At 38.8% G+C, this 23,579-nt stretch overlaps 1 protein-coding gene across 7 annotated transcripts in view; it reads left to right on the forward strand.

Annotated features, from left to right (window-relative positions):
• The window catches only part of LOC124876835 (connector enhancer of kinase suppressor of ras 2-like), a 46,256-nt gene extending 23,761 nt beyond the window's left edge, over nucleotides 1–22,495 (forward strand). For 3 of the 7 annotated variants that reach the window (XM_047379846.1, XM_047379844.1, XM_047379843.1), the window contains 14 exons: nucleotides 3,986–4,132; nucleotides 7,018–7,151; nucleotides 8,588–8,790; nucleotides 8,940–9,029; nucleotides 11,470–11,654; nucleotides 13,366–13,414; nucleotides 13,508–13,686; nucleotides 13,778–13,851; nucleotides 15,234–15,305; nucleotides 15,524–15,591; nucleotides 18,324–18,424; nucleotides 18,523–19,003; nucleotides 21,109–21,308; nucleotides 21,394–22,495. In XM_047379846.1, coding sequence (XP_047235802.1) covers nucleotides 3,986–4,132; nucleotides 7,018–7,151; nucleotides 8,588–8,790; nucleotides 8,940–9,029; nucleotides 11,470–11,654; nucleotides 13,366–13,414; nucleotides 13,508–13,686; nucleotides 13,778–13,851; nucleotides 15,234–15,305; nucleotides 15,524–15,591; nucleotides 18,324–18,424; nucleotides 18,523–19,003; nucleotides 21,109–21,308; nucleotides 21,394–21,441 — 2,031 coding nt within the window. In that variant the 3' untranslated portion in view covers nucleotides 21,442–22,495. The remainder of the gene's footprint in view (nucleotides 1–3,985; nucleotides 4,133–7,017; nucleotides 7,152–8,587; nucleotides 8,791–8,939; nucleotides 9,030–11,469; nucleotides 11,655–13,365; nucleotides 13,415–13,507; nucleotides 13,687–13,777; nucleotides 13,852–15,233; nucleotides 15,306–15,523; nucleotides 15,592–18,323; nucleotides 18,425–18,522; nucleotides 19,004–21,108; nucleotides 21,309–21,393) is intronic. The other 4 variants (XM_047379849.1, XM_047379850.1, XM_047379847.1 and 1 more) reach the window with 3 other exon arrangements.
• The last annotated feature ends 1,084 nt before the right edge of the window (nucleotides 22,496–23,579 follow it).

The raw sequence follows: 23,579 nt of genomic DNA on the forward strand, positions 1-23,579 counted from the left end.
TAATTGCCTTGAGAAAATACAGCTGTTCTGTGAAGGTCTCAGGGGTTTGTTGGAGAACATTTCTAAGCAAACAGCATCATGATGATCAGGTAGCATAGCAGACAGGTCAGGGCTAAAGTTTTGGAGTTTTCAATCAAGTTAAGGTTGTATATCCATATCTCAAGCTTTAAGCATCTCACAGAGCTCTGTGTAACCCATCATCCAAAAATGGAAAGATGGCACAACTGCAAACCTTCCAAGAATCCATTTACGTTGAAAGAAAGGGCAAGAAGAGCATTAATACAGTAAGCATATGGAAGAAGGTGCTCTGGTCAGAGAAGATCTTTATTTGACCTACATGCAAAATGCTATGTGTGGTAGAAAACTAACACTGCACATCAGGCGGGACACACCATCCCTACTGTGAAGCATGTTGGTGGTAACATCATGCTGTGGTGATGTTTTTCTTTTAAACGGGAACAGAGAAGCTTGTCAGGGTTTTATGGGAAGATAGACAGGGCTAAAAACAGGGCAATCCTGGAGTAATACCTTTTGAACAATGATCCTTATGACTATGCACTTAATTTTTACATTTGTCTTTGGTCTAACACACAAAATTTGTATATAATACATGGAGGTTTGTTTTGTGGAGAAATTCAATGCTGAAGCCAATATATTTAGTGGGGATTCTTTTAAAACGTCTCAATCCACCCACAGCTGATTTTACATAACAGTGAAATGTCTCTGCTTAAACTGATGACATAAACTGCACACCTCTTTGGCGCATGTAACTGTGCAAAGTAAAAGAAAAAAATCACAGGAAGAAGGATGTGACAATAACAAGCTTTAGAAAATATTCTTTTCTCTATTCAAACTAGGAGAGATGCTGCTTGCTGACATTTTATTATTAACCTGAGAAAAACTCACGTCACAGCATACATTTTACTAAACAGGATATGTAGAAGCTGAATTCCTCCATCCATCCATTTTCTATACCTGCTTCTTCTGTACAGGGTCACAGGGGAGCTGGTGCCTATGTCCAGCGGTCTATGGGTGAGAGGTGGGGTACACCCTGGACAGGTTGCCAGTTCATTGCAGGGCAACACAGAGACACACAGGACAAACAGCCATGCACACACCCATTCAATTGAGAGGGACCATTTAACCTAACAGTCATGTTTTTGGACTGTGGGAGGAAGCCGGAGTAGCCAGTGAGAACCCACACATACAGAGCGAGAACATGCAGAAAGACCCCTGGCTGGGAGTCAAACCCAGGACCTTCTTGCTGCAAGGCAACAGTGCTACCAAACGTGCCACAGTGCAGCCAAGTTGAAGTTATTATATTAAAATTAAGGGTGTTATGAATTATTCAGGTATATTTAATGAAAGTGAGCAATTGGAAGCAAAATTGGCCTTGCTTATCCTTCTCCTACTATAACATTAACTAATCTTTTCTTAAACTGTCCTTTGACATCAACCCATAACTGCAAAAAGTGTCTCATGATGAAGTGTACGCAGTTTATTTGTGAATAAAAAAAGCCTCCCACAGTGCAGAGTTTAAATATAGCCCCTTTTGTTAAAAATAATTACTGCCTGTGTGTGCAACAGTAAGATATATGATAATTCCACAGCTGCTCATTTCAGTCAGCTCATCCACTGAATAGAGTCTTTCTTATTACGAACGTGGTGAGAAGCAACGCTGGGTGTCAAGACTCTTTCATGTCACTGAGACGTACAGATATTCAAAGCATGTAAAAGTTACAAAATGGAGGTGCTAGATCCTCGTTATCATCAAGAACCAACAGAAGCATCCACATTTTAATTTCTTTAACGTCTCAGTGCTTTTATCAATGCTGAAAAATGTTTCAGCAGGTTATGCTGATTTCAGATAATTATTAAAACAGAAAATAAAATCAAAGATAATTTCTCTAGATTACGGTATTCCTTGATTAAAATGTCTGAAATATGCAGATTATTATACTATATCTACTGTATAGTAGTAGTATAAGGTATGGCGCTGGTACATGTCTTGATACGGCAGCTCATGAGTGAGGAGCAGTTTAGGGGTTTGACAGCTTAACAAGGCAATGTTGTTTGTAAACACATCCAACATGTCAAATGATCCAAAACGTTGTCACTCAGAATGAACGTTATAACAGCACACATATTGTAACTTATATTGTATCTTTAATTCACTGTGGCATACTGTTAAGGACAAATACTGATGTTGATTGACCTTGAACGTGCCAAGAAAACCTTGATTTAGCTGGATTAACTTTATTGTGATTAGGTGCGCCTCAGTTGTTAGCAGGACATCTAGTCACAGTAAGATGACGAGACAAAATACCATACAGCTCTTTACGGTCAATAAAATACATAAGGATTAAAAGGTAAAGTAATTAATTTTAAATGTTTATTAAAAAATCACCAACAAGAAAAGAACTGGTGTTTGAAATAGCTGAGGGAATTTTTAGCAAGGCAGCTGGAGGTGGACCAGCATTAAGATTGCTTGAGATGAGGCATGGGCCAGTTACTGGTATCAAAATATATCATCGTTTTCAAAAGTTAGAATTTCAAGTTTGCTAAATTTTCTCTCATATAATTTCTATGGTTCAAAGTTATTTTGATGCAGTGTCAGAAAAAAACCTGGAGTGATTAAAGTTTTCTACAGCTGTATGAAGCATAATGAAACACAATACTACCTCACCCCCACATGTTGCTATGCTAGAGGTGCTGTTAACTGGCATTTTTCTGTGTAAGTGACAAGGCGGTGGCTTTGCTGCAAAATCTATATCTTAGTGCTGTGGGGCACATCTGAGGTAAATCTTGAAGCAGTAATGTTACATGACCAGCAGCCATCTGCCATTACAGAAGTTAGTTACCATGGAAACTCTGCATGTAGATACATTGCTCACCAAGGAGTCTCACTGATCACTAAGATAACCGAAACTACAGGTTTATTTCTTTGGAAATATTTTTAGAACAAGACATAGCAAAACTAACAAGACAAGTAAAAAAAAGGCTGCTGCAGTCACGCGATATAATGCAGTCTCTATGAGAAATATCTGTGAAGTAGCTATAAAGATAAAAAAAATTATTTTAGAGAAAGTGAAAAATGCTCAGTATCTCAGGCTAGACCCAAGATGCACATAGATTCAGTGCAGGCAAAGATTTCTCTCCCCAAACTGGACCTGGCATATTTAGTTCAGCAGCAGAGACTGTTTGTCTGGACTGGATTTTTTTGTTGTGTCAAATATTACTAGGGGCTGGCTAAAAACGGCTTACAAGACATGCACAGCATGAGGGGGACCAGTTGCCCCATGGCTTTTAATTTCGGCCTAAACATCACAATCTACATGGAGCTTAGAGATTGCAGCTGTCTGCTACGGGTCTTAACCATATATCCATGAAGTACCATAATAAATACAAGAGCACATAAAACAAATGGCTCCCTTCCAAGGTAATTTTCCCATAAGGTGGATTTGACATTCAAAAGTGTTCATACCCCTTGAACTTTACCACATTCTGTAATGTTCCAACCACCAATTTCAACTATTTTGGTGGGATTTGTACAGCAGACGCTGTACATTCATAATGACTGAACGTGTTCTGTGTCCATATGTTAAAAAAGCTGGTAAAGACATACCCCAAAAGAGCTGCACCAGTCGTTGCAGCAACAATATTGACTTAGAGGGGTTGAATGCAAAACAAATGCTTGCCACAATTTTCAGATTTGTATTTGTGACTATATATAAACAATATACAATTTTATTTACACAAAACAATTATGTGCTTCTTTGAGCTAGTCTATCAACATAAAGTTGATATAAAATAGTCTGAAGTCTGTGGTTGTAATGCATAAACGGTCAAGCGGAAAGAATACTTATTCAAGGCACATTAACATGTTTAAACTGAATTAAAGTGCTTCACTCTCCTCTAAATGCTTGACTGAAATGAAATATACATTAATCTGACACATGTGAATAAAGCCATTCTTGTTTGCTAGGTGGGCTGGCAGCTGAAGAACCTGGTGAACCTGCTGCGTGGGGACCCTGCAGGTGTCACCCTAACACTGAAGAAACGCCCACAGAGCACACTCACGTCAACTCCTGCTCTGCTCAAAAACATGAGATGGAAACCATTAGCCCTGCAGGTATGATGGCAGCTTTCAGTGTATTTCAGTCTGTTTCTCTGTCATTTATGTGTGCTTATTTCTGTCCATACATCATTGTCCTTTAAATGAGAATCGCCTCTAAAACGAACAAAATCTAAAACAAGCCGGGGGTTGTAGTCATGCAACAAACAGTTTCCTAGAAAACCCCATAGTGTTTGCCTCAGGCATTTTCCTAGATATTAGGATTGTACTCTATTATTCAGGTATGTGCTATTTTATCACTCACAAAGCAAGAAAGAAAACAGATTGTTGTTGCTAATTTTATACTTATGACTAATTAGTTGAGTGCTCAGGCATCATTCCTTTAGATGTCATCATTGTATCCCTAAGTGGCATCTGTTGTCCTACTTCAGCCAATCTAGTTACATTATTAGGACAGTGTGCCAGCACCAGAATGGGTGGAAAAGAAAGGGACAAGCATTAAAGTAGTCCAGGCTTTCCTTGAGTCCCGTTCCAAAGAAAATGTTTTCTCTCCCCTGAGGCAACAAAGTACGGTCGTGCTCAGCCTCCTCCTCCTTAATGTACCCTCTCTCATCTTCTCCTCCAAAATTGATTTCTTTTTGCCTGTTGGCAGTTTTAAGGACAGAAGTGAGAGAAAAAAATAAAGTCTGTCAGATATTACACAGGACTAAAATGCAAAAGTTAATCGGCTAGGTTTCCTTCATTTGCAGAAACAATATGCATAAATTTAGTCTCAGTTTTATAATTGAACATGAACATAGCATTCATGATAGTGTAAGATGTATACTACATGAGCACAGTTTAGATAGCGTCTTATATTTTCCTGTTTTTGAAATAAATAAATAACATGGACGAACTGTTTAGCAGTGACAAAAATCTGTTTTGTAGATTTAACATTTCCGATGATTTTTATTTTTTTACATATTTCTAAATTGGTCATGTTCACAATCAAATGTATGCATACAAACATCTAAATTGATGTGAAAACGTATTGACTGTGTTGATCCTTCTTAACCTAATGCTGACAGACCAATTCTTGCCTTAATACGGTGGATTTGATCACAGTTTCAGGGGTGCCTCCAGAAGGTTTTGTAAAGGCTGGACTGAAGGGGGCAATAATAGTCTCGGTGTTGTACACCAACACCAAAAGGCACAAGAGAATTACAGGAATTACAGGAATTTTATAAGTATGTCACTAAGGGACAATTTAAAATTTAGGTCAGATAAAAAATAAAAAAGTATTTATTCTCATTAAGATTCTTCGAAACATTGCAATATTCTGTGAATTCAAGTGCCAATCTACCACAAATTATCTGATTAGAACTTGCTGTTTTTATTCCCTGCAAAACTTGTCCATAATTTTAAAATACTGAAATCTTCCTAAAGTTTTTAGCTGAATGTATTCTCTGAGAGTGGGGAGAAGTGAGTGACACTTATTTAAACAGTTGCACGCTACAGTACTAAAACAGAAAGCATAAATATAAATAAATGTTGCAACATATCAAAACTTCTGTTTTCATATTGATGCGTAAAATATAAGAAAATAAGACCACATGTATCTGTCAGGCCACAGTGGGGCCTGGCACCCTCTAAAGCTAAGAAGATTGTCACTGGTCATAAATGTTATGGCCTCACCATACGGTGCTGCATTACACTGGAAAATACACAAATTATCACCAAATTGCGCCTGGATTGTTTAAAGGTGTTGCTCTTGGTGGATGTTTAGGTACTGCTCGTTGTTGTTCTGCAAAACTGTGCATTACTCAATATTAAATGAGAAACAACCTTAAACCTTTTGTCAGGATATTTCTCTGTTTGTGCAACATTAGACCAATCAGAAAAGCCTGTTTTTTGTATTTTCTTCTGAATTTTTGTTTGTTTGGACAGAGTTGGCTAGTGCTGCAAATGCTGAGCAAGCTCTGTATTGGCGGCAGCATCATTATGTTATGCACTCCCCAGGAGGAGACTGTCCTGGTGCTTGCTGGAATCTTCTTCTATACAGCTAAAATATAAAGTGATGATGCCTGTTTGCTTTTCTTTTAAGACAGCCATATCTAACCTGGTAGCAAGCATGGATGCCTTCAATTTAAAGCAATCATTTACTGATTAGTTTGTTAAAATGATTTCAGTTGGACTCGCAACTTCACATGTGCTTTTGATATGTCTAGATGAAAAAGAAGCTAGTTGATCATTTAGTTTTATGTGCAAAAATACAGTGAGGCATGTTTTTGCTAGCTTTTTAAGCTAGTAAAGGTTTTTGCAATGAATCTATCTGATCTGATGCACTATGATTCAAAACAAATCTTATCCTGCAAAGTTTGTTAAAATGCAAGATTTTGGTCACTTCCAATTCCTTTACCATACCTGTTCGTTAGAAGTCCATTTTAACAACTGTAATGCATTCATACCGTAGAGCATAAGTTAACCAATATGCAGCCCCGTCTATGGATACAGTCAAAATATCAAGATGATTATAATGCAGTGGTAAAAATAAAGTTTACATTAATAAAAACAAACAAAAAACATGCAGTCTATTTACAGATCTGGTACAATATTAAAGAGACTATTTAACCTATAACCATCAGAGCGATGACTGTGCTGCTCTCCAAACTGTCTCTTTCAGTGAACCAGTTGATAGTGGAGCTTTTCAAACCCCCTGTACTCATTTCACAGCTGAGATCCGCCGCCTCATTGTCTGACTAAAATGAACAGTCACGGACTTACTCAGCTGTTGTGAAGTCCAAATCTTCTTTGTGCCATTTGCTGTAACTGTGTCTGTCTCCTTTTCCTCTCTGTCTGCCTGTCTCTCTGTCTTTCTCACATATTTAAACACGTTCTCTCTTACACACACACACAAAAACACACACACACCCACACACACACACACACCCTCACTCACACAGCCTATCTTCCCTCAGAGCCCCAGCAGCAGCGTCGCTACGCCCACCAGCACTTTAAGCACTCCCTCCAGGCGGAGTAGCTGCGCCCTGCAGGATCTGTACATTCCGCCTCCTCCACCAGAGCCTTACACTCCCAGGTAAAACACTGAAAAGTTCAATTACTGTAGTGGCCGTACAAAATATTAGGTACATTGTTTCAGAGTCAAACATCTCTGTTGATTTTGTGCAGTAACACAACAGTTTTTTCCCCCACTGACCTTGTTTTTTGTAAAATTAACTAACAAGACAAAGCAGGAAAAAATGAGAAGAAGCAACGGATTCTGTTGCAATCCATTGCTAGACAGACGTAAAATTATTCCTACCCCAGACAGGTTTTAATTTATAGCAATGTTTTTATTTTACCAACATGTTTCTTCTGCCTGGAAGTAATCCCAACATTCTGAAGTTGCCCAGTCAGAGTGCCGACTTGAATCTGACAGAGAATCTGTGGAGGGAGCTAAAGATTAGGGTGATGGTATGGAGGCCTTCCAACCTCAAAGACTTTGAGCTAATCGCAAAAGATGAATGGTCAAAAAAAGGGCTTTCCACATATTATTGGGAAGGGTATAAATAACTTTTGACATTCAACTTTCTTTGTTCAAATGTAAATAAAAAGATTGTTGTTTTTCTTTACATGATAACCTTTGTACTTTATCTTTTGATTGATTTGAATTGATTTCAAATTGATTTCTTATCAGAAACAAACTTCCAAGTTAAATGAAAAGTGTAAATTAAAATCTATATGAAAATGTTTGAGCAGAACCATATATATTTGATGTCTGGGATTTGCAACCAAAGCCAAACAAAATTTTGCCAATAAAAGAAGCTCAGCTGATTGAATAAGTTTTATTTCCTTTAATGATTTAAACTAAAGCCATTTTTTCATGTAGAATATTAAGACAATAGCAAAAAACATTTAATGAAAAGATTTGGAAGTGAAAAGGAACCCCACAAACTCATAATTTTTTTTAACTGTATAGAAAGGGTTTTGTGAAGTAATAATTATGCTTTATATTAAAGGACTGTTTTTTATTTCTGCATTTAGCAATCATTAGGAATGTAAATTTTTTTCTGGAAGAGGTTCTGTCCCTTTTGCTCTTTAGCCATTTCGAACGCTTGCAGCTTGATGGTTTTGGGTACCTAAAGGATCCGTCTGCCACCGGCCTTTTTGCAGCGACTATGGATAAATGACTGCCCACTTTGACAACTGATCATTTCAGATTTGCTGTAAGGAAATGTGGTTATGAGATTCCAATAAATATTTTCCACCAGTATGAGACTTCTTCTGATGAGAATGCCCAATTAAAAAGACAAGCACAAAACTAATAAGCATTCAAAGTCCATTCTCTCCCATGGGTAAATGGTTGTAAAATATATAATAAAAACATGTGTGAGTCACAATTTTAGTAGCTTAAAGCTGTTGGTTTAATCGAAACCCAAAACATACATTGACTAAGATCCACCTGTTTGTTTCAACTGAAAGCTTAGTTGTGTCACATTTTGGCCTTTTTTGAAATCTTGGTTTCTTCAAAAGAGACGACAAGGCAAATGTGACAGACAAAGATCCTCAGTCGGATGCCCCAGCCGCAGAGCGATCCGATTCACCAAACTCCTATCTGGACCAGGAGTGTCGGCGACAATTCCCTCTGGTGGAGGAAGACTCCATACTCTACTGTTACGAGTACGACCAGAACCAGGAGGCTTCATCGGTACGCAGGGGAAGCACTCCCACCTATGGTAAGAAATCGTGATCATTAGCAGCACAAAGTCATGGGAATAAGCTGCGTGTGGGTTTTTAGGTGCTTCTGAGACATCTGCAGCTGTTTGATGTGTTGTGTGTGGATGGCGGTGTAATATTGACATCCCCCTGCGCCTACTTGCTGCAGGCAGGCTCAGGCCCATCTCAATGCCCGTGGAATACAACTGGGTGGGAGATGACGAAGACCTGGCGAAGCTGAGGAGAGAGAGCAGGAGAGGTGAGTGGGAGGTAGTGGGAGAGAGAAAGTAAGGGAGGCAGAGAAGGACAGAGGGAAGCTGGGGTGAGGGGGTGGATATCTTATAATACCCGCACCCTCTCAGATCTCTGAGCCAAGAAGTTGATGCATGAGGTGGTCTGTCAACACTGATAACATGCTGGATATCAGCTCCTGCCTCTTTCTCCTCCATATGTTCGGAATCTATAGCTGCTCCTTTTTCTTCTTTATCCCCGTCTCTGTCGGCACTGCTGTTCTCTGTTTGGATATAAAAAGTACACTTGCTTTGGCAAAGGTATAAATATATTTTCTTGAGGTGCTTACTTTTCATTGGTGGCTGCTAAGCTCGGTGGTAAATGTACTGTGGGAGGGGGCTGCATTTCCTTTAAATCTGACCCAAGAAAGACTTGAGTGATGTGTTTGTTTCCTCAGGGAGGGATACTTGCTCCTAGGCTTTTCAAAAAAAAAGTGATGGGGCTATATTTATCGGAAAGAGACCTTTCAAAGACGTTTGGGGGCATGTGTCTGACAATTCCTTCCTCTGCAGATTGCATAATGACTTTTAGGTATTGCAGCAGAAGTTTTTTAAACATTATTTGCAGACTGGTCAGGATATCACACAGACCAGTGCTCGGTATTGTGTATGTTGTTAGGATGGGTGCTGGATTTGATAGTGTTGTGCCCCACTAACCTACTTGTTACAGGTTGTTTGAACTTTGTCTTTAGTCTTTTGTAATCAGACAGCGGTCAACTAGCCATGGTTTAAAGGCTGATGAATACCATGTGTTGAAGGAGCATTCACAGAATTAAACAGTTTCACATTTTGTGGCATTGCACACTCAAACTTCATTGCATTTTACGGGGATTCTATGTGGTATACCTACACCGAGTATCACATAATTGTGAAGTGGAAGGAATCTGACACATGTTTTTAAAAATAAAAATCGGACAAGTTTTGTGTACATTGTTTTTCACCTCCCTGATTTGATACCTTTTAGAGTCACCTTTCACAGCAAGTCATTTGGGTTATGAATTTGCCAGGTGAGCACATCTGGAGACTGACTTTGACTGGACCATGCTGCATGAACTCCACTGTCTCTGTTTAGACAATTTTATATTGACAGGCTTTTATAACTAGACTGCTTTACTTATTTCTAATGTGTATTTTGTTTTTATGTTTTTTGTCTTTGTGAAGCTCTTTAATGTCTGTGAAAGGTGCTATATAAATAAATGTTACTTACTTACTTAAATAGTATTCTTTGATCTGAACCCTTCCATTATAGATTTGGTTTAATTTTTAGGGATGCTGACCTGCTTGAAATTGGACCTCAGCTCCAGTTTGAATTCTTTAGAAGCCTCTAACAGGTTTTCTTCAAGAATTGCCCAGTGTTTAGCTCTATCATCCACCTTCTCATCAGATCTGACAAGGTTTGTTGTCCCTGATGCTGCCACCATAACGTTTCATCGTGGTGATGGTGTGTTCAGGATGTTAGTTTTCTGCCACACTTTGTGTTGTGTGTAAGTCATTAGGTTCAAGTTTGGTCTCATCTGACCACAGCAAATTCTCCCATGTGTTTGCTATGTCCCCTACATGGCTTGTGGCAAACTAAAGAACTAAGGACTTTCTGATAGGTGTCTATAAATGACTTTCTTTATGGCAACAAAGAAGGATGGAGAAAATGTTCAGTCTCTAGATGTTCACATCTTGTAGAGAAACAATCTAAAGGACTTGTAGCTGTAATTGTAGCAAAAGGTGGTTCTACAAGGTACTGACTTAGAGGAGCTGAATAGTGATGCATGCCATACCTGTAAGGAAAATGAGGTAGAACATTTTATCCACTTTTGTAGCACAATTATGTTCAATTGTGTTGCTCTGTCACAGAACATAAAAATAAAAAACACACAAAATATAAAAAAAAGTTGAAGGAATATGAATACTTTAGCCATACAAGCCATTGCAACAATTTTTCAAAACAAATAATAATTGGGAAGTGGACTGGTTGCAGCATCTGTTCATCATCCTTAAAAGCGAGCCTCTGTTTCATGTCCCACTGAGACTTACTGTGACAGTCTGTGAAATGAATCTGTCACTGCAACTGTAGTAACATTTAAAACCTGTTTGCAGCTGCCTGTAAACTGGTTGAAATGTGTCTACTTTCATTCACAAGAGGATTGCTTTGAGTCTGCTTGATAGCTGGTATCATAATATACCCACACAAATATTTTATACCACAAAAATGAGCCTGCTGGGTACTTCAAGAGGTAAATAAAAAAAATTGTGGCTTCAGATACCTGACTTCCTTGCCCGTCCTTTAGCAGGCAAACATCCATCACTTTCTTACACAAAGAGGCATGGGTAAATTGACCTCAAAACTTTTAATTATCTCTTCCTGAAGTCTATATTACGTTCAGTCCTGAGTTTGCTTCTTTCTTGTCCCTACAGAGAACTCCCTCCTGCGTTTCCCCAGTGAGGACAAACCCTCTAGTGAGAATTTCCTATTGGGCCGCAGTCTGAGTCAGAACAGGAGGAAGATGGAGAGAGGAAGCAGCCCCACCCACTACACGCTTGTTCCTGCCCTGGAAGTCGCCATGTCCACGTCCAGCTCCGACTCCGCATCGCTTTATCATGTCAGTCCCTCCAAAACGCAAGAAGTAACAAAAGCAACATGCATTAGAACTATGATCGGTTACCTGCCATTATACAGGTCCTTCTCAAAATATTAGCATATTGTGATAAAGTTCATTATTTTCCATAATGTCATGATGAAAATTTAACATACATATATTTTAGATTCATTGCACACTAACTGAAATATTTCAGGTCTTTTATTGTCTTAATACGGATGATTTTGGAATACAGCTCATGAAAACCCAAAATTCCTATCTCACAAAATTAGCATATCATTAAAAGGGTCTCTAAACGAGCCATGAACCTAATCATCTGAATCAACGAGTTAACTCTAAACACCTGCAAAAGATTCCTGAGGCCTTTAAAACTCCCAGCCTGGTTCATCACTCAAAACCCCAATCATGGGTAAGACTGCCGACCTGACTGCTGTCCAGAAGGCCACTATTGACACCCTCAAGCAAGAGGGTAAGACACAGAAAGACATTTCTGAACAAATAGGCTGTTCCCAGAGTGCTGTATCAAGGCACCTCAGTGGGAAGTCTGTGGGAAGGAAAAAGTGTGGCAGAAAACGCTGCACAACGAGAAGAGGTGACCGGACCCTGAGGAAGATTGTGGAGAAGGGCCGATTCCAGACCTTGGGGGACCTGCGGAAGCAGTGGACTGAGTCTGGAGTAGAAACATCCAGAGCCACCGTGCACAGGCGTGTGCAGGAAATGGGCTACAGGTGCCGCATTCCCCAGGTCAAGCCACTTTTGAACCAGAAACAGCAGCAGAAGCGCCTGAGCTGGGCTACAGAGAAGCAGCACTGGACTGTTGCTCAGTGGTCCAAAGTACTTTTTTCGGATGAAAGCAAATTCTGAATGTCATTCGGAAATCAAGGTGCCAGAGTTTGGAGGAAGACTGGGGAGAAGGAAATGCCAAAATGCCAGAGGTCCAGTGTCAAGTACCCACAGTCAGTGATGGTCTGGGGTGCCGTGTCAGCTGCTGGTGTTGGTCCACTGTGTTTTATCAAGGGCAGGGTCAATGCAGCTAGCTATCAGGAGATTTTGGAGCACTTCATGCTTCCATCTGCTGAAAAGCTTTATGGAGATGAAGATTTCATTTTTCAGCACGACCTGGCACCTGCTCACAGTGCCAAAACCACTGGTAAATGGTTTACTGACCATGGTATCACTGTGCTCAATTGGCCTGCCAACTCTCCTGACCTGAACCCCATAGAGAATCTGTGGGATATTGTGAAGAGAACGTTGAGAGACTCAAGACCCAACACTCTGGATGAGCTAAAGGCCGCTATCGAAGCATCCTGGGCCTCCATAAGACCTCAGCAGTGCCACAGGCTGATTGCCTCCATGCCACGCCGCATTGAAGCAGTCATTTCTGCCAAAGGATTCCCGACCAAGTATTGGGTGCATAACTGTACATGATTATTTGAAGGTTGACGTTTTTTGTATTAAAAACACTTTTCTTTTATTGGTCGGATGAAATATGCTAATTTTGTGAGATAGGAATTTTGGGTTTTCATGAGCTGTATGCCAAAATCATCCGTAAGACAATAAAAGACCTGAAATATTTCAGTTAGTGTGCAATGAATCTAAAATATATGAATGTTAAATTTTCATCATGACATTGTGGAAAATAATGAACTTTATCACAATATGCTAATATTTTGAGAAGGACCTGTATTTGAATTTAAGTTTTTGTAATTTTCAGGTGTTTGAGCGATCCTCAATGCTGTCTAGGTCTAAGAAGAAAAAACAAGGTAGGAATCATTTTATGCACATGTGTGCTCAAACTCAGTGTTTCTTTCATTAGATGTTTTTTTTCTTTTCTGCTCCCCTGCTGCCACCTGCAGCTGCAAGCCCGATGTCTTCAATCAGTAAACGAAGGATTTCCTGCAGGGACCTGGGTCAGGGGGATTGCCAGGGCTGGCTGTGGAAGAAGAAAGATGCTAAAACATATTTTTCGCAGAAGTGGAAGAAGTACTGGTTCATTCTGAAAGACACGTGCCTTTACTGGTACATGAATGAAGAGGTGAGTAGGAAGATTTCTTTTTTACAACATAGACCATTATACTAATAAAAATGACGATGTTTGGATGAAACTTTATCTTTGCTTGTCTCAGGATGAAAAGGCAGAGGGCTTTGTGAGCCTCCCAGAATTCAGGATTGATCGTGCCACTGAATGCAGAAGAAAATAGTGAGTGTAAATTTATACTGTTGCCCTGAGATGTTTATTTGGCCTCAGATTTAAACACTTCATAAAGCCATCAGCAAAGAGTTATGGCATGCAATGTAATACAGTTCCAAAAAGGTCATGTATTGTCATTTTATATTTTTGTCTTGTATCTCATATTTGGACTTGTGTCTCATAATTATATTTTTTTTTATGTCTCAAGTGGACAAAGATGTATGAAAGCAGGGAAAGAAAGAAATCAAACCCAAGGCAAAAGAGAACACAGCTGACAGTAGCAAAAGATTAATGGAGTAACCTACAAACCACGGTTGGACGGCACAATGCCTCCCTAAGAAAAAAGTAGGAATTACAAAGCTTCTAAAGTTAGGAGAAATGTTGTCTGAGAGCAGTGACTTGAAGACCTAACAGCCTGGCACCCTACTCAGAGATTTAAAAGCACTCTGTACTGAGCCAAGTGTACCTGTAACTCAACACAGTGTTTACAGAAATTGTTGTTCAAAAAAACCCAAATTCTTGCAGCAACTAAGATTTATAGCTTTTGCTCTGGTTCTGACCAGCATTTCTGCTTTGATGGCACAGATGGGCTTCAGCACTCCCTTTTCTCAACAACTCTCACCAGAATGCATATATCAGTGAGCCATTCAGTGATTGTGTAAAACATATCAGCAGTGAATGGAAGCAGCTGAAAGTTTCATCTTTCTTCACATAATCAGTATGCGTTTTACTGTAAAATGTTATTTCAAAGACACTGTCTATCACACCACTCAAGCTTTATGATTCTGTCTATATTCATATTCCCACAACATTTTTTAGACTCAAAAAAGTAACTTGAAGCTAATACTATTAATTTGGAAACTGTTGTTTAGTTGGCTGAGACAAAACGAACCACTGCTGTAGCTAAATAAAGTTGGCAAACCTGCATGAGGAACAATTGATAATATGATCAATTTGAGATCCATGATTGTCAGCTGACAATTATTAATATAGATTTGGATATTTGTCTGTTAAAATGTTTTACATTGTCAAGGTAAACCTAAGCAAATGGCACATTTTATATTTTAGTTTTTTTTTCTTCAAAATGTCCACAAATGTTTCAATATGTCAAAAGTTGAAGAACATTCTCCTTCAACTGTAAACTAATCAAATAAGAGTAATTATTATTCCTACAAATTTACACTGATATATCAGCCAGTACTTATTTATCGTTGTGACAAAATAGCAGCAGTTTTGTATTTGTTATCTAATAAAAACAAAAATGTGAAAATCTAAACTTTTAACTACTTTACATGTAGCCATGTCTTAGTCTTGCATTCATATGGTAATGCCTGCTATACTGCCTGCCCTTGTTTGTGCTCTCACATATAATTAAACTCCTTCTCTTGCAGTGCTTTCAAGGCTTGCCATCCCAAGATAAAGACCTTCTACTTTGCTGCGGAAAATGTAGATGACATGTCCCGGTGAGTATCCGAGGCTTTGACAGCCATGCTGCAAACTCCTCCAGTCCTGCATTTCAAACCCTCTATTCTCCAAGAACTGAACTGCCTTATTAAACCTCCCACTCTCCTCAAAATTGGGTAGTTTTGCAAGGTAATTGGTCAAGGAGAGAAATATAAGCTATCTAAAAAAAGACAAATTAATTTACAGTATGCGTCATCAGTGTTATTCTCCCCCATAGGTGGCTAAGTCGCCTCAGTATGGCTGTTGCAAGCTTCTCTGAGCAGGAGAAAATGCGCCAGGAACAAGGTGAGATTAGTCACAGAGCCTCATCATAAATCCTCAAACAAAATGCCAGCTAGGGGTCAAGAGCTGCTACAATGACACACTGGGACACTTTTGGTTGTGACGATGTGCCCTTCTTAGGGGGGTCATAGTTAAACTTAAAATGTTATACATCTCATTCAGTATTAAAGGATGCTATCGTTGCATGTAAAGATGCTATAAGCTTTCAGTGACCTTGCTGGTGGGTAACTGTGACAAACTATTCCCTGCTATATAGACATCACATCTAGTAAAGTTATACACACTGGGGCTATGTATAGCCTGGTTGTTATGGTAACATGGTGACCCCAGGATGTTACTCTTTGCTGCAGGTTTCTCTTACAGTGAGCTCATTTATCATCCTACTCACTGAGTAATGACAACAAAAGCTTGTATCCTCTTCCAGTCTTGTTCATCACAGTTCCAGTTGTTTTAAAAATTTTAAGGAGCGCTCCGACTTATGTAATAAGGTAAAAATTATGTATCAGGGCTATTGTGTAAAAAAACATCACAGTAATCAGTTTAATCAGTTAGTTTTGTTAGAATATGTTGCATATGTAAGCTAAAAGCATGATTGCATGCTGAGGGTATTGTACTAGGAGTGCAGTAATCAGTTATCTTGCACTATAAATGTTGTCAAGGGTTGGGTTAGCACATTTTTACTATTATTATTGTTATTATTGATTTATTTGTCATAATTTCACATATTGATTCTCACCTTGACACATGCAGAACATTTACTGTATTACATCACATCTGTTTCTAACCATATATTTTGGCTTAAGAATGAGACAGTGTGTATATAAACAAGGCTAAGATTTTGAATGTAAATCAGTTATATAGATAAATAATGAGTTTACAAAGTTTTTTCCCAGTGCCAGAGGAGCTAAAGTGCCCCAGAGTGTCACTGAGCCACTGCCATGCTTCATTGTAGGCAGTGTGTGTTTGTATCATTCTTCCTCCTCCAGACATACTGCCGATCTAACTTTTCAAAGCTTCTAAAGACTGCCTACATCCAGCTGAAAGTTAACTGATTGGCATTAGCTGCTAGGCAGCCAGTGACAGCCAGAGGCAGAGCGTAACTTGTGTATTTTCCATTTGCATGTGGTGAGGACCCAAATATTTTCTTCCTTGGACAGAAATAATGTTCAACATGCAGCTACCTTTAACTCTTGAGGCTTTCTGTGGGTCAAAATATCTCAGCTCTACTTTCAACACCTCTGCTTGTGTCTGTGGAAAACTGAGATATTGCATTTGATGGTCAATCACAGAATCAGAATCACTTAGTGTTTAAAAAGTGTGCTAATCAAGAATGGTTTTAGTGGTTATTTCCTTTTAAAACAACACCAGCCATTGGAAGTTTCCTCATGGCGACTATTAACACTGGTAACCGTTTTGAAAGGAGATATGGACAAGCTATTTTGTATAACCATTTTCTTCTGAAGATTAACACACATCTGCTTTACCTGAGTGGATTGTTCTCTTGTCGTTTTCATTGTGCGGAGTGATGAAATTGGCCTCTGTGGTACGTCTTAGTTATCCCTCATTAAAACAGAAAATCACAGATTACAAAACGTTCCTCAACACTCTAATCAAATGTTAAAAAAAGAAAAATGTATACAAATATTTTGTTTACATTTATTTTGTAGGGGTTTTTGGGGTGCCAGTAATTGTGGCACTGCTGACTTTGTTAAAAATTTCTATTATTCTACTCAATAAATATATTTAAATCAAATGTTGAACTTTTCCACTTTTTTAATTAGTGCAGTCATTGTTGGTATCACTCAAAACATGCAAGCCTTTTTTAGCTAAATTAAAATATTTATATTCTTATACTTGTTGACCAGATGTCTTAGATTTGTTTAACTTAGTAACTCTTAAGTTTTGTGTTCTTGCAAAAAAAACGTGTTGAAAGCGTAGGGAAATATATATAAATCGGTACATTTCCATATTGGTACATCACTAAAATAAGGTCCTGAGTCCTATACAAAGACTAAATCAGGCCTGAAATTAGATTTTACACAGAACACATTATACATTTTTCAATATTAACTCTGGCTTAAGTAAATTAGGAATACTTCTGAAAATAAATCATCTGTCATAGACCTTTTTTGTCAAAAACTGAAAGTTATAGAGGGGAATATCTTATATAATTAAACTTAACATATTCTTCTACTTTGTGTTAAAGCAATAATTTGGTAAAATAAGATCAGATTTATTCATTTTAGTGAAGACATTCATTTCTCTGCCAGCAGCTAGTGCATTTGGTTTTCTCTTCCAGGAGGTTATTTCTGCTCCAGGCTGAGACAGGCTGGATATTTTTGTTATTCATACAGCTTAATGTTCTTTGGCTTCTAACAAACAGAAAGGAAGTAATGCAGCTGACCCTTCTGCTATTTGAAGGTGCCTACGTACAAACCCTGCCAAGGTGGGTGTGTGAGAACAGTTTTGTCTCTGAAGAGGGGGCTTTTCTTTATTATAGCCAAGTTTTTTTTTATTAGATTCATAACACCTCCAGAAGATTTCACAGGAAGTTCTCACACCTTATATCTGTCCATCTTCATATTCAACTTCAACAGTCTTGATACAGTCAGAGCACTATTTCAAGGCCACAGCTTTCTGGTTCACTCAGAGTGTATAAATATCATCTGTATGTGTAGGTCAACTTGAGTTTTGACTGTAAGTAAGTACTGACATAATTGTGTGATTCATTTCAGATTACTGGAGCGAGAGTGATCATGAGGACTTAGAGATGCCCCCAGTGCCCAAACGGGACAGTCCACCACCACCTTATGACACCTATCCCAGAGCAGCCTCAGTGAGTTTCCACACTGGTAGTTTAAAAGATGCAGTAGCAGGTATCACTCTATGTGGCACGGCCTTGTTTTCTAGCCACAGCCATCTTTTTTTATGTAGGTAAGTCCCTACCTGGAGCCAAAGCGTAGCCATCTCTCCTCTTCTGACACATTCCAGTCCCGTTCCTCACATGAGGAGTTTCACTCGGAACCTCAGGAAAACAGCATCAACAACAGCATCTCCCCCGGGCGGAAGACGAACAGCCAACGAAACTCGTGGCATGACCAGATGGAAGGCAACTCCAGGATGCACTACCTGCAGACGTATCCTGTGGAAGAATCCATGCAGTCTACGGACAGAGATCACCTGGCCATGGAGTATCGCAGGCAGTCCACTCTACCTGCACAGCGCAGCCTGCTGCAGGAGCAGTACAGGGCCCTGCCGCTGCCCCTCAGGGCAAGCATCGAGTCCGACGCAGGAGGGAAACCTCGCAGCTTTACACTTCCCAGAGACAGTGGACTCCATGCTATCCTGGCTGCTACTGCTGCATCGGATCAGAGGGAGACCCAGAACTACCAGCTTGACCGGGCCAGAGAAACAGGTCAGACTCATAGTGCCTAAACAGTGCGTTTCACCTCATAGTGAAGTGTAAATACCAAAAATATATATTTAGGGAATCTGTTTCGTAGTTACATATTCTACACATTGATCCATTTGCTTACATTCCTCCTTTTTCTGTGAGATTCCTTGAAAACTACCTCACTAAATCTCCTGAGAGGTGAGGTACGAGAACAGGCAAAAAAATTTATTTTAACTCTTGTTTGAAGGGGAAAATTAAATTTGAAGGTGTTTGAATATGTTAATATTACCTTTTTTTACCCAGATGCACACAAATTAGTCTCAGAATAAATTAAATTATTTTTTAAACTACATAAATATAAAACAAAGCATGTAGCTCTATATTGCAAATAATTTAATCTATTATTATTAATTTGGAAATGTGCAATACTTTTGCTGTCAATTAATTTCCCTCAACACAATTACAGTTACAACTACATATTTCGTTTTTGAGATTTTATGTGATTGACTAACACAAAGGGTTTATCTATCAATCAATAAAAAAGCTTGTGCTCTCTTCCGTCCACTTCACAACTGCAAAGTGGAAGGAAAAGGATATGTGTTTTCAACATGTTTTACAAATAAAAATCAGAAAGGTATGGCATGCATACAATGTAACAATGTACCTTGAACACACTGTTCTCATGGTAAAACACAGTGGTGGCAGCATCATGCTGTTGGATGCTTTTCTTTTTTGGGAAGATGGATGGAACTAAACACCAGGCAATAATAGAAGAAGGAACATTAGCGGCTGCAGAGAATCTTAACCTAACCAAGCTTGAGCTATTTTGCAAAGAAGAATTAAACAAATAGGGGGTTAAATAATGCCTATTGTATTTTACCAAACACATTAAATAACACAGGACTGAAAGACAGCTCAAAGCATTGTATTTATAGCATATTTGATCCAAATGAAAAGCCACCCTAACTAACATTACATAAAGCACAAAAACCATTGAAGTAGACCATTATAGTAGATCAAGGAATCACACAAAACGTCTTGTCATTTTAAAAGCAGTGAAGTCTTTCATCTGGATTGGAGTGCACCATTGCCACTGTTTGTCATCAGGGATCTTTTTAAATTCCAAACATTCAGTCAGACCCGGTAAATGTCAAAGGTTTAATGCTCACTATTATTCCTTTATAGGGTTAGATTTGAAGCTGCCCTATTTGCCATCCCTCTTAAACCTTGAGGGCGTTTGTCTACGGAAAATCAAACTCTATCTTTTTTGATACTGATTTTTTTTGACAGTCTGCTCTTCTTTTTCCTCTCTCGCACCCCTCTTTCATTTTGCTTTTTCTCATGCCCGATCCAGATGCCATTGTATCCTCTCGGCTCTGTTTGGACAGAGAGGCGAAGAGCAATCCTTTCAGTCTGCGTTAATATTGAATTCGGAACAAGATAAAGAAACATGCCGGAGGGTCCCTGTCTTGATGCCCTCATTTATCTATCGCTCCAATGTTTGTTCTCTCCAACATTTCCCATGAAGATGAGAGGGACGCTAAACATGCATCAGAGTGTCATACATTTCAAAGCACAGCCTCAAAGCTTTAGATCATACCCCTCCACCGTCAAACTACAGAACCAGAACCTCGCAGGACATGTCTTAGTGTAATGTGCGTATAATGCCAGAAGAGGGTACTGTATGTTAAAAGGAGACAAGAGGGAGAAGTTAAATTTCTGCTTTTATTTCTACCCCAACTATTGCTTATAACACATTATGTATCCCTTCATACAGGCATTTAGATAGAAAATACAACTTAACATGTGTCTGATTTTGTGTTTCATCTAACAGGTAAAGTAAAGTAAAGTAAAGTAAAAGCACAAAGTAGTGCATAATTGTTCATCTGGATTTTACACTAGATTTTATGTAGGAGTGTCAGAGTAATGCCACTCTTCTTTAATTATTGTAACAACATTTTAAAAACCATGCATCATTTTCTTTCCACTTCATAATTATGCACTACTTTGTGTAGAAAAATTCCCTGATGTCTGTAAGAGGTGTAAATTATTTTGCATGGCAGAGTAGCTTTAGCTTTTATTGAGACATAAACCTTTTGCTTTTATTTGCTGATCCTTTTACCAAGGTCGTGGACGTGACTGCAGAATGCAGACCGACTCACTGGTGGATTTGTACCGGGCTCTGGAGCAGACCAGTTTGTCCACCTCTGCTGACCACCGATCAGCCAGTCGCCTAGAGTACAAACGGTCCTTTGTCCGCAGAGTTAACGACCCCCTTCTAAATGACAAGCTCCACCGCTTGCGGATCCTTCACAGCTCACTGAAGGTATAGAAAGAATGTTGAAAAACCGATTTTTATCCATTTGTGCTGTGTTTCCCGATCAGTAATCAGTGGTTGTGTTTTCCTGCAGAATGTTCCTCTTCAAGACACAAACCAGTCGCTGGGGTTTTTAGGTTAGCCCGCTGAGCGCCACCCCCACAGCTTTGCCTCTGCATATTTGGAGTCAAAGGCACCAAAAACACACATTTTACCTCCTCAGCCATCCATCTATCTTTTTTCTTTCTACTGCTTCTCTCAAAAGCAGAAACAAAAACAACTGATGTCGCTTTTTGCCTTATCTCATTCTCAAGGAGGGATCCAAACAAAGATTGGATTAATTGAAAGCACTTTGTTTCCATTACACATATTCATCTCAGAGCTTTTAAAATCATCACTTCCATGCATTTTAACCTCCCTCTCTTCTGTTGATTGTTTTACACCTTTATGCTGGAGTTGTGTACAGCTCCTCTTCAAAAGCAATTTTTGGTTCTACGCCACTTTTTATTGTGCATGTACATTTGATCCCTGGGTATGTTCTGTGAGTGTACAGGGTGTTAAACATATTAACATATGTTGTATATTTAATATTACATTCCTACAACAGTGACCACACCACGTTTTGTTTGGCTACTTATTTAATCTGTACATCAAGTGCTGTGCCTCAGTGATAGTGAATGTAAATTGTACCTTTTTAAATAAAGAGAGACGAGATAAGATTCAGAGAGCGAGCTAATTCCTCAGAACAGAGGCACAAAAATGTAACGCCTGGCAATAATGAGCTAATGTTGTAAATTACAATGGAGCGATAAGAATAGTTGTCTATTTTTGTATGCATGCTGTCTACCTGATTGTTTGTATGACAGTTTTGTAACTCTAAGTGCATTTGGTTCAGAGAATACTGGTGTTATCTCTCCCACCCTTCATCCCACACCACATGCCCACAACCAGCACAGTGTGTTTTCTGTACTTATTATAAACACTGGCCCAAAAATGTGATTTTTTTTTCTCTTAATGTTAACCATAAAATATAGGAAAAAAATGTATTTAGTAAGTGTTTAATGGAGAAGCATGCTCTGTAAGACTAAAGTACATTACCATGCTATTTGAAATGGACTCATACTGCACACCTGTGCCATATTGTAGCTACATATTTTTTTTTCTATTTTAAGATTAAAGTATGGTACAGGCATAAATGAGGCTTGTTGTTTTATGTTGTTCAGGTCAGTGAGAAACTGCTAAAAAAATCAAGTTGCCTGACAAAGGTTGGTTCAAAGGGATATCAATGATCAATATACTGCAAAAAAATATTCAACCTCTTTAAATCACATTTTGCCCTCTTACTGCCACAGACCTTTAGATAGTGTGAAGTGGAAAGAAAATGTGATGATTTTTTACAGTATTTTATAAATAGACATTTCAGTTGTCTGGTATGCATTTATATTCACCCCCCTCTACTGTGATATCTCTAAATAGGATCTGGTGTAACCAATTGACTTCAGAAGTCCTCTTATCAGAAAGTTAAGTCAAGACCACAAAATAAATAAAATCTAAATAAAAACTGCCTTTTGTATTTACCCAGGTTATCTTTGTCTGATATCAACATTTCTTTGATGATCTGAAACATTTAGTGGAAATCCTATAAGAGGCAAATGTTTTTCCACCGCTCAGAGGGGATAGTGTGTATTTAAATCATCTGTGCATCCACTAAAATTAAACAAAATGGTGGTTAGACTGACAAGAATTACAAAGGTTGACAATATAAAATGTCTTTATATGGTATTGTACTCATGCGTCATGAAGAAACAAACAGTCTGGCATGACATGAATTCAGACTGCTGTTAAAATAAGTGCTCAAATGTGCCTAAAATAAAGCCACATCTAGAAGTATTCTGAATGCCATCCTGGATACACATTTAATGAAACCAAATATGATTGTCTTTACTACATCCTTTGCATTTTTCTTGCTAAAAAACTTAGGAGTCGGACCTCTTCTAATTTGTGTGCCCAAGCCATATGTTAGTGGATTTAGGAGCAATGGAATTAACAAAATGTGCAGGGACAAAAACAGCTTAGTATGATAAGACATGTGTCTGTTGTCAAGGCAACCCGGTGGTGGCTCAAAAAGGCATCCTGTGGCGTATTTGATTACAGCTAGTAAGTGGGGAATGCAAGTCCGTAGGGCCTTGAACTTGGATATGCTGATCAACATTATGCAAATGGGCAGGATGTGTCTGTATGAGTAAAAAATCATGATCAGCTGTGAAACTGTGTAAACAG

This window comes from Girardinichthys multiradiatus, chromosome 11 (assembly GCF_021462225.1).
Source record: "Girardinichthys multiradiatus isolate DD_20200921_A chromosome 11, DD_fGirMul_XY1, whole genome shotgun sequence".
NCBI classification, from domain to species: domain Eukaryota; kingdom Metazoa; phylum Chordata; class Actinopteri; order Cyprinodontiformes; family Goodeidae; genus Girardinichthys; species Girardinichthys multiradiatus.